We start from the raw sequence: 11,342 nt of genomic DNA on the forward strand, positions 1-11,342 counted from the left end.
TAATAATTGATATGTGTAATTAATGAATGAATTAGTTAAATTATGAAGGAAATAATAAAAATGCCTATTTACTTAATAATTTAGGCATTTGTAATTTATATTGTTTATTTTATAATAATTACTTATTGTTTCATTTCTATTTGAAAAATATTATTTATTTGCTTTTAAATGGAATTGTTATGTATACATGTATACATTTGAGACTATTTGTGTCAGATTTTTCATGTTTATAGTGAAATAAAAGATATTGTTGTTCATTAAATGATTATTAGTAAACTCAGTTGCTATTACTTTATTTATCAGTCTCTATTTAAAACACACTGATTTAAATATTATTTTTAAGTGGCCTTGGGATGAAGGTATTGTGTTTAATTGAATAATCTGGCTATAATCTGATTATGGAAAGATGAAAAAAAAGGTATTTTTTTGTCTTTTGAAAAGAAAAAAAAAGTCCTGAAATGATTTGATTGGGGTTATCACAGTCCTATCTTCTCGATTTAAAGAATGCAGTGTCATGGGAGTCACAATAGCTCCTTTTCATCTTTTAATAGTTATACTGTTGACTTCAGTAATAGGTAGGTTTTTAGTAGCATTCAGTAGTCTTACTATGCTAAGTTTAATGTTTTGTAAATCCCTTAGTTTAATAAACATTACATGACTAATGATCTCAATTCTACTGTTCATATATTAGGTAATTAAATGTTTTTATTTGTTATTGTGTACTTATAAAAGAAATGACATTTAAATATAAAAAAAAAAATTGTAACATCAACTTTTAAGGGCTAAAAATAGTTTTAAAACTTTGGTTACATGTAATTTAATTTAAAAAAATATAAATAAAAGTGTTAATTTGTTGATATTGATTTAGTTTATTATTTGTTGGGTTTTTTTTCTTAAATGTAAACAACTGGCTTTTAATTGTTATTCAGAATGATGTAAACAATTAAATTAGTATGAAAATTTCATCAACAAATAAATTATTTCGTAAGTTAGTTATAAAATCAATTCAAATAAATTAATATCTGTTTAAATATGTAACTCTCATGATAGGATATCACCTATCCATTAAACTAGAATTTATCCAATTATTTTGAGAAAATATCTAAAATCAATGTTATATAAAGTGGGGTTTCGGTTTTTAGCAAAAAGGTTTTTGTAACATCCCAGGTATACACCTACCTATGTATGTATGTATGTACCTATGTATGCAATTTCTGTTCTGTAGAACTTTTCATTTTTGAACTATCCTGTTCACATACACACACCCAGGCCATTTTACAAGATTTGGTTATTTGGATTAAGGGGAAATTAAAACATGTATTTCCATTAAAAACTCAAATTCAAAATTTTTCATGAACGTAATACTTCCCTCTACCATATCTTTTATATAGAGGTAAGTGAAAATAAAAATGTCATAATACAATAAATATTGTAGACTTTAATATAAATTTGTATAATTTTCAATTAAGGTGAAAATTTGAGAAATTTTAAAATTAATTAAGCCCCTGCACCAATATTGCTTTGTTAGATTATTGATTATTGTTATAGTAGAAAGGTTATAAAAATGCCCTTTGAGTAAATAAACCTGTAGAATTCTGTTTACTTTGACCAACCAGCTATGTATAAATTATAAGGAATAAATGAATACATCTTACTTACAAAACAAGACAACGCATCATTATTCTTAATAGATACAATCGACTGATGATAATTTTAATTAAGGGTTCAAATAAAAAGTTCAGATCACCAAAAGTTTAAAATACAGTAAGTTAAAGAAATGTAGAGGCAAGGAGGGTAAAATTTGTAAAAAAGAAAAATTGATAAATCATCACAGTGTAGGAGCACAGAGTATAAACAAATATTTTGCCTAGCTCAATATGACTGGGGTTAGCGACTTTTCTTCTTTATTGTTTTCATCGTCGCCATTCTGAAAGGTCAACAGTTCAGTGTCTATTAGGGTGCCATGGACATCAATGACATTAACAAGTAGAAATTGCTACAGTTAATTAGAAGACTATCCAGTGCAATAGATCTGTTAATTTTTGCGGTTTTGATGGCTGTTTTGAATTTTCTGTTAGCTTAATAAACACACACATTCTCAAGCAGTTATAATGAGAGGAGGGATACATGTTCTTCATAGAGCTCATTTCAATAACACAGATTCAAAAAACACACTTTAGGTTTAAGATAGTATGAAAGCAGGCTCCAAATTCAATTAGCTCATTTATTATGCTATCTCGACAGAACCTACTAAAACTACTTCAAACAATACTCTCCAAAAACATTATCTCATGAGAATGAAATATCCTGTATGATGAAGACTCTAAATAAATAATATAAAATAAAATTACTGAGGTAATAATAGCAATTATTGCAAACGGTTACAACTCTTTTGATGATTTAGCTCAATAATTATAAATAGGAAGTGCTTTTGATTTTTAAAAAGGCTTTCATCTTTTAAATTTTTATGAGAAAGTATTATCTCTATTTTTTTTAATTATTAACAAATCTTCAGTAAATTTTTTATAACAATTCACAAATATTTGTCACATAAAATATAATACAAACAAAAACTCCATCTAGCCTAAGATATATCATTGTTGTTCATACTGTTAATGCTTTTCCCTACAAGCAGTCTTTTTTTTTTTTATCTAACTCTAAAAAAATCTTTTTACCAGCAAACAATGATTTCTACATCGAAATAGTGGTTTCACCAATTGTGAGGACAGATATAATTGGTGAGGTAAGGCTGATATGGGAATCACAACAGTTTGCACTAGGAGATCGTGTGGTCCTCTACAGATCTGGAGATGTGGTGTTTCAATACGAACCACAGACATGCAGTGGTTCCATAGATACTGGTTCTTTTGTTGGAGAAACAAATTTCACCCAGTCCTATACAACATATTGCACCATCTTCTCTGGAGCATATGTACAGGACAACCAGACAAGTAAGTTTCTAGATAAATATTATTATTATTATTATTAATGACCTAAGGAACTTGTCTTGGATTAATATGTTAATATTAATCAGTTTTTTATTTACTTAACTTTGAGAATTTTATTTCAAAGCATTCTCAGCTACCAAGCTTAGCAATTCCAGTTTACTTAACTGTTATCAAGCTGTTAATTTTAACTTCTACACATCAATGTAAACTTTTTTTTCACAGATAATTTTAATATAAAAGAAAAATGAATTCAGATATACTATATTGTTAGCATTAAATAATTAAAAAAGTTATTTCCGCTTTAGGCTTTTAACTCTTTAGTATTCAACAGCACGAATATACAAATGAAATTATTATAAAAATTATTTTCCATTATCAATTGATTACATGATTGAAATAATATCTGAGCATTATTTGTATTAAACATTGAAAGTAATTCATTTAAAAATAATTAAATGTCACGCTAAATAAAAAAGCTTAGTGAGAACTTCTATTTCAGTGGCTTACTCATGTCTACAAAATTCTCCAACATGGATGAATGACATAAGAAATGACATTGAGAACTTGAGCTTGAGTGATATTTTCATACCTGGTACTCACGATTCAGCGTCATATGTCATATCAAAGACAGGATATTTTGAAAATATTTTACAGAAGTATGTTTACACTCAGGTAAGTCATTTTAGATTTAACACATTCATTCTTCAATAAAACAATTAAAATTTTCTTCTCAAAGCATATTTCTTTCTAGAAAAGAGCACCATGACAATTAAATTAAATTTAGAGCCTTTGATGTTCTCAGATTTAAGAATTTTTTTTTATAAAATATTTTAATTGAAATTCACATTTTATTTCCGTTGAAATTAATGCATATAAGTAAACATGCATGGGAAATTTCACTTTATCGTCAAGTGAACACTACCCAGCAAAGACCGTTGGTGTTTATTTGTGGGAGAAGCCTGGAGTCAATCAGGTTGTGACACTTCAGCATGGAAAAAGGAGGATGGAACTGAAATTTTAAGAGCATTATATATATTGTTCCAGTGTTTTATTAGTTATTACAATTAGTACTTGCAGCCATATATCAGAGCTGGCTTTATTATAGCATTGTACACCCTTAGCTTCAGATTTTTTTTGATTTTAGTATTCTTGTCAAAGAGAAGAAGGCTCTGTTATATAAATGTTATACACTGGTCTATCACAGTCCATTGATTATTTATTGATGTTATTTTAGAGCCGAGGTAGTTGAAACTGTCCACTTTTGGAAATGATTTGCCATCCATACAGACCATGTCGTTAGGATGGATTTTTCAGTTTATAATCATATAGTTTGTTTTATTTTCATTTACTTACAAGCCAATTTCCTCTGCTTCTCTTATTATATCATCTTGGTTACTTCCTAGGACCATGATGTCGTCTGTGTGTGTCAGGATTTTATGTTTCATTCCAATGTGCCCCTCTCCATTTTTGCATGATTGACATATTATAAAACAAAAATATGACTATAAAGGCAAAAATGTCGAGTTTTCATACTAGTTATAGAAGAAAAATCTGAAGATAGGAGAATACCACAAAATTTTGTGGGATAAATGCAATATAAAATATAATAAATGATTATTCTATTTATGAAAAGCTTTTTTTTCTACTAATACAATGATCTGTACCTTATTGATAATTAATTGAAACTAGTTAATTGATATTATTACCATATAATTTTACTGTGATATAACAGTTTAACCTACAAATAAACCATCTTCAACACAGTATGAATAACCAATCATTCATACTATATTGAAGATGAGTTATGGAACAATCCTTGCATTACGATTGAATTAAAAATATACTGTTTTTTTTTTCCTTACTTAACAACTACTGATATGATAAAAGAAACGGGATTAGAATGTAACGTCACTTCTATGGTTTCAATAAAATCTACTAATTATAGGATAACCTGGTTGTAATTTGAGTTTATAATTCTGGATTCCCAGTTCTAAGCAATAAAAGTTGCATGAATACCTAAGATTCTTTTCAGTATACACATAACTAATAATCAAAACTACCTAGAGAATGGTAATCAAATTTGACTCTATGAGATAGTGTTAATAGGATGTAAGTGTGCTGGAGCAATTAATGATGGGTGTGCGCTACTTGGACTTGCGAATTGGCTTTTACAATCACACCCTTGGAGAGCCGCCATACAACTGGTGGTGTAATCATGACTTTATGCCGGTGCAACCATTATCAGGAATCTTCAAGCAGATAAAGCAGTTTTTGACCAACACCAATGAGATTGTCATAGTTGACTTTCACCATTTCCCTGTTGGTAATTAAAATATCATACATATCTGATGAATAATAAATAAATCTATAATATATTAAAGAGTAGAAGAAACTTACTTCTCAAAACAATAGGTAGTTATTTATTGGATTTTACAAATGCACAGTGTTTCACAAACCAAAAGGTGATTTAACACCTAACTTGAAACAAACAAAGTTCCTCTTAAGCAGGGTTCAATTCCCCACCATTTTCAAGATATTGTTCAGTCTGTATTTTATAGATTGTTTTTGTTCTCTCAATAAAAAATTATTTATTACTTCAGAAATATTTGGTCTAGAAAAATTTAAATAAACCATTGGAGAAAGCATCCAACTTCCTGCAAGAAGGCAATATTTTATAAATAAACAGGCATTGAAATCCTTGAGGATAGAAGAAAACATCCAATTTCTGTTTACAACGATCACTCCAACATGGCATTTAAATGCATCTTTGCCCATGACAGTGCAAACTTAAAATATTGTCTTCTTGCAGTGTTTGGAGGAAATTTCAATACACCTAATTTGGAATTCTGTTATAACATCTGAAATTTTATTAAATATTAAGGAATTTTAAGCGGGGATTTTAAAATTTCCAGACTTTCCCGGAAAAGTGATAAGTTGTAAACTTCTTATAAATTTTTAATTTTCTGCTTTCTTTCATGTTCAAAGCATTTCAACAAACTTTTGTCAGTGGCTGTTCAATTCTATAATATTGTCTTCTTACAGGAAATTTGACACTCTTTCCAAAGCTTTAGCCAAAACTTCTTCATATTAAATATTTAAGAGATAAAAACTAATTTTTTATTCAGAAAACAAAAACACTAAATGAGCATTATCTTGAAAATGGTGGTAAATCAAATCCTTCTCAAGAGAAATATTTGTTTTGGCACATGAGGTGTGCAATCCCCTCCTGGCCTGTGGTCCACTGATACTTAGAAAACCTGTATGTATAGTTGCTACAGTAACATAACTCAAAAATTTAACTTTCAGGTTAATTGGATTTTAATGATTTTTATTCATGTTAAAACTAATTTTTGCTTACTATCCAAGTAACCTATTAGATGTTTATTCATATTGATGTATTTTTCATTTATGCTTTTACACAAAAATGAGTTTTAATATAAAATAAAAGTGTTTTGAAACCCATTCCCTAAAAGGTAAGGTTCTTGAGTTATGGCAGTATTGCATTTGGAGTGCAATATACAAAGTATATTTTAAAATTAATAAAGAACAACATGTATTTATTTTATTTTAAATATTAATTTTCAATTATTTGATTTATCAGGTTTTGGTGACATTGACATTCACCATAGACTAGTGAAGTATATTCAAAAGGAATTAGGAGAGTTGCTACACAAGAGGACTGACCAGGAGTTCGGAGTTAGTCTGAGGAGCATCTGGAACTCGGGAAGAAGATTGATACTGTCTTACAATAAAGAAATCATTGCAGAGACCTATAAGCTGTATCTACCAGTCAAACAACAATGGGGCAACAAACAAACCCTTAGTGAATTATATTCCTATCTCAACAACCATTTTGAAGGGTAAAATTATCAATAAAATAACTTATAACAACCAACCAACATTTTGTACTTTTGAAGTCACATCAAAACTCTGGAAACTCAAAATTTTTCAGAAGATACTTTTGAAATATTATTTACTGTATACATTTTTGGGAAATTATGATTGGAAATTAAAAAATAGTATGTTTTGCCTATTAAGCACAGAAATGATGCTCAATTCACCTAAAGTTCTCATTGTTGCAATTATAGCATAAAATCCAAAAATTATGATTTTTGGGTTATGATGTATTAAATGAACCATTTATAATTCATATAATCATTTAATTTACAGTAGTTAAAAGGTATTACAAAAAAAGTTAATTTGTTCCTTATTACTAAACATAAAATAAAATTAATTTTACTGGTCCAGTAATAATCTTAAATTTACAACTTGACAAAAATAATTTCTTCAAGTACCTCTAAATGGAGCACCTTGTTTCCTTCATTATAATATAAATAAAGAAAAAATTAAACTAACATTATCCCCCAAAAAATAACTTTGGTTAAAAAAAATAAATAACCCACAAAACTTATTTGGATTACAAAAATAAATCATTAAGGTATAAATAAATTAGTTGAAAAATAATTACACAATCTGACTTTCATGAGAGAAAAATTAAATCAAAGCAGTATAATTTTTCCAAAAAAATTTATTTTTACAGGTGTAGTATCAATAGATGAATTTCACCCTTTGTTCACTATATACTCAATAATATTTTCTATTTTTCATAATTATACATTTTTATATAAGACAGCTTTACTTTCTATCTTTTATGTATGTATTTATTATTAAGAATTTATTATTCTTTATGTATATTTATTGATGAAAAATCAGATATATTAATGATTATATTGATCTATCTTGTTTCTTTCTATTATTTTTTTTATCTTGATTTTGTATTCCTTCTCAGCTTTTGGTCCATTAAGTTGAACTAGTTTTCCATTTTCTCCTGCCAGATTCTCATCTTAATTCAAAACTGATTTTACTTAAATTTATTTCACTATTAATCATAACCATGACCACTATTTATTGTTTTTTTCAATAAACAAGTTCATTTACACTTGGTAAAATGAAATGCAATAGCCTTTTATTTATGTAATAAATTAAAATCATACAATATAAACATTTAAAGAAGATAGGATATATATATATGTCCAAAAACAAAAAAACATTAACGTCTATCAATTTTCTTTCCATCTTTCTGTATCCTTTTCTGCATAGGTCTTCCCTTCTGTGAGTAATAGTCAGCACTTCTTGGGGTGACCAGCCCTATTGGGTGGCGAGTTCTGTCCATTTATCCTTCCAGACATCCCTATACCTAGCAGCTCTCCACCAGAAGGTTCTTGCCATCCTCTTGAATATCGCTCCATCTTTTCTTTTGACGTCCTCTTCATTTTTTAAGGTCATATGGAGTCCATTCTGTGGCAATCTTTGACCATCTGTCATCTTCGCACTGAAGGAGATGCCCTGCCCATTTCCATTTGCTCAATCTTGTCATCTTCAGTGTTTTTTTGTGTTTCACACTATATATTTAAGTTTAATTTTAAAACTTTCGATTAATTTTTTAAAACTGCATCCATCACTTTTAGAGCAAATTCTACCACAAAATGTTAACTAGCTTAAACATAATATTAACTTTATAGTTCAAAATTCAGCTGAATACTGATCAATTTCCATTTGCTATGTAGAGCCAATAATATGGTCAACAATTAAAAGTCTTATCCAAATTAAGTTTCTAATTTGCTATAATTTCATGTTAAAAATTAACTGTTAGATATCCTTTGAGTTTTTACTAACTTCAGTTACTTTCTAGACAAAAAATATTAAGTTTTATAAGCTTTTGCAGCTGATGTAAACTCTCGAAAAATGCTGATTTTAATATCCAGGTTTTTAAAAGGAGCCCACTTGAGAATTTTATCTTTTTGGAATCGTATAATTATTTAAAACATTTAATTTCACCATCCAAAACCGAAAAATGTTCAAATAACATCAAATTATTTTAATGAATGGAATATGGTCCGGGTGCGGTCAAAAAAACTCAAATAGTAAATGAATATACTATTTTTATTGAGCCCTTAAATTATTTATTAAACCCTAAATTATTTTAATGAATGATATGTACCAATATAATGCCTTAATGAAAATTAAAACTTAAAATAAGCCTATAAATCAATAAATTATGTATAAATCACAAATAATTCATAATTTGAGAACCTAACTTAATTATTGACTATACTATTTTTGTTTTTGTTTGGTAATTGATAGCTGTTGATATCATATTACCACTTCTTGCCTTCTAGATTATCCAGATCATATATTTAACAAAGTTGATAATAAAAAAATTGTTAATAGGTGTGAGAGGGATAAAAAACAAATGTGGGCAGCAATGGCTGAGTTGACACCTACAACACTAGGAGTACTCACAGATTGGTATGGAGGCCTCAGAAATCTTGCAAACCGTATAAACACCAATCTCACCCTGTCCTACAGATCGTGCAGACAGTGGGCAAGCTGCTCCAATATTGTTGCAGTTGACTTCTTCAGAAGCACTGGCTTCGTCAATGCTGCCATTAGACTCAACAGAGAACGAGCAAAGGCTAGGAATGGAACGATGGCAATGCATCGATAATTTACTGAGGTGCTGTGCTTCATGCTGGTTACAAAACATTGGTCTATGTTACTTATGTGTTTCCTCTATTACCTCTTAATTATAATAATGACCATTCATTTAATTTAATCTCTTCATATCTACTTTATTTTCCAAACAATTTATTTAAGTTTTTTAAACACCAAGTTGCTGTATTATTGCAACATTTTTTATAAAAATTTCAAAATGTAATAATTTTGAAATTTATTCATCAACTAGTTTTTATTTTGTTTTTAAAAAAAATATATAGTAAAATTTATTACGAAGTAACTTAATTCAAATTATCATATGTAATTCAGTTCATTAGTTTGTATAATCTAAAATTATGCCTTATACTATATTTGTGATGAAAACCAAACAATTATGAAAAAATATGCATTTAGTAATTTTTAAAAAATTATGTGTGTATGGTGTCATAGCTAGTACCTATTTGAAAAATTTTCTATATCGAATCACATCCTCTTAAATGATTCATAGTGAGCGTTTAAGGAAGAAAGAGTGATTTGGCTTGAGAGGGAAAAAAAAGTATAGAGTGAGAGCAAACTAAAAATTATACAGTTTATTTACACAACAAAATGAATAAAAGTGTAAATATCACTGGTTTTAAGAATCTTAATGCGAACGGATTTCAGGTGAAGATATACTTTCTTAGGTCTACGCTCCTTGATTTTCCATTTTGGTTACATCACACAATCTAGGGTGTGAATGATTTGTTTCTTCTTCAGATTGGAACAGTTGACTTCAGTAGATTTCTAATGTTTTAACAGTCTATCATCCTTATATCAACAAAGTCGTTCCTTTCTTTTTAATTTCATACTTAATATTAGAAAAATGTGGCCTTGAGGGGTGGATATTTTCTCAAAATCATATCCATACAGAGAGCATTAATTTAAAGAGATTAACAATCTAAAAAGAGAGAAAGAGAACTGTACAATGGATTTTATTTTGAATGTATAAGACATCTGCTAAGGATGATTTTTTTCCTCCGAATTCATTCTGTACCGATTATAATGTTAGCTTGATATCAATTAAAGAAAAAAGGGAGATTACGTTGAAAGGTTTGAAAGGTAAAGTAATGTAAAATCATTATTAGGCCATTGAAACCTTTAAACATTTTTTTTTTTTTCATACCCTCCTGACAAAATAAGTTATTAAATACATACATATAGGAGTTATATGTATATCTGGTAGGAATTACAAACTACCAGAATACATAAAAATACATATAACTCCTATATGTACATATTCAATAACTTATTTCATCAGGGCAGTATGGAAAATAAAAAAAAGAAAGTTGAAAGGTTCCAGTGGCCTAGTAATGATTTTATATAAATAGAAAATTAACTATTCTACAGATTTCTGTATTAAGGTTACTGGGGAAAGATGAGGTATCCCAATTTCCCTAAGAAGTTCAGGAGAACAAAGTTTGTCTAGGGATTAACTACACTTTACACTTTATGCATACGACTTGATAGTGATTTTGAGTAGTTGAAAGTCATTTTTCTTCTGTTAGGACTTTACCTTTCTGCCTCCCATCCGAAAATCTTCCAGGAATCTTTATACTCATTGTTAAAAAAATAAAAATAAGAACAAGTTTTCTCCCTTTTTCCCTGTAGTCTTTGAATCACGAGCCAATCTTCAGTAAACAACAGATTCGAATGTCATGAACTATTCACAAATATTGAAAGCAATTGTCATTCAAATAAACTCAATTTATGAAAATGTAGTATTTTTTTTTTTATTAAACCAATTTAATGTAATTTTCAAATTAATACAAACGGAAGAAATAGACACTGAAACAATGCAGGAAACCAAGTCAAAATGATAGACAGTATGGAATGACAATAAGATATATAAAAAAATAAAAC

General features: G+C 28.4%; 1 protein-coding gene across 2 annotated transcripts; it reads left to right on the forward strand.

Moving 5' to 3' along the window:
* The first annotated feature begins 387 nt into the window (after positions 1-387).
* Positions 388-11,200, forward strand: LOC106677208 (PI-PLC X domain-containing protein 3). 2 transcript variants are annotated; one of them, XM_014414985.3, is made up of 6 exons: positions 388-575; positions 2,679-2,951; positions 3,448-3,620; positions 5,055-5,271; positions 6,550-6,808; positions 9,180-11,200. In XM_014414985.3, the coding sequence occupies exons 1-6, from the start codon at positions 515-517 to the stop codon at positions 9,454-9,456; spliced, it is 1,260 nt and encodes a 419-aa protein (XP_014270471.1). In that variant the 5' UTR covers positions 388-514; the 3' UTR covers positions 9,457-11,200. The 2 variants fall into 2 exon arrangements, with proteins under 2 accessions (XP_014270471.1, XP_014270472.1); XM_014414986.3 differs by lacking the exon at positions 388-575 and adding an exon at positions 585-691.
* The last annotated feature ends 142 nt before the right edge of the window (positions 11,201-11,342 follow it).

This window comes from Halyomorpha halys, unplaced genomic scaffold (genome assembly GCF_000696795.3).
Source record: "Halyomorpha halys isolate HHAL.00 unplaced genomic scaffold, Hhal_1.1 Scaffold91.1, whole genome shotgun sequence".
Taxonomy (NCBI): Eukaryota; Metazoa; Arthropoda; class Insecta; order Hemiptera; family Pentatomidae; genus Halyomorpha; species Halyomorpha halys.

What these genes read in the sequence shown, in the direction of transcription:
- LOC106677208 (XM_014414985.3), top strand. Translation starts at nt 515, where the DNA reads ATGGGAGTCACAATAGCTCCTTTTCATCTTTTAATAGTTATACTGTTG. An exon ending in TGTACAGGACAACCAGACAA is followed by an intron (nt 2,952 to 3,447) that starts GTAAGTTTCTAG and finishes CTTCTATTTCAG; the next exon opens with TGGCTTACTCATGTCTACAA. An exon ending in AGAAGTATGTTTACACTCAG is followed by an intron (nt 3,621 to 5,054) that starts GTAAGTCATTTT and finishes TAGTGTTAATAG; the next exon opens with GATGTAAGTGTGCTGGAGCA.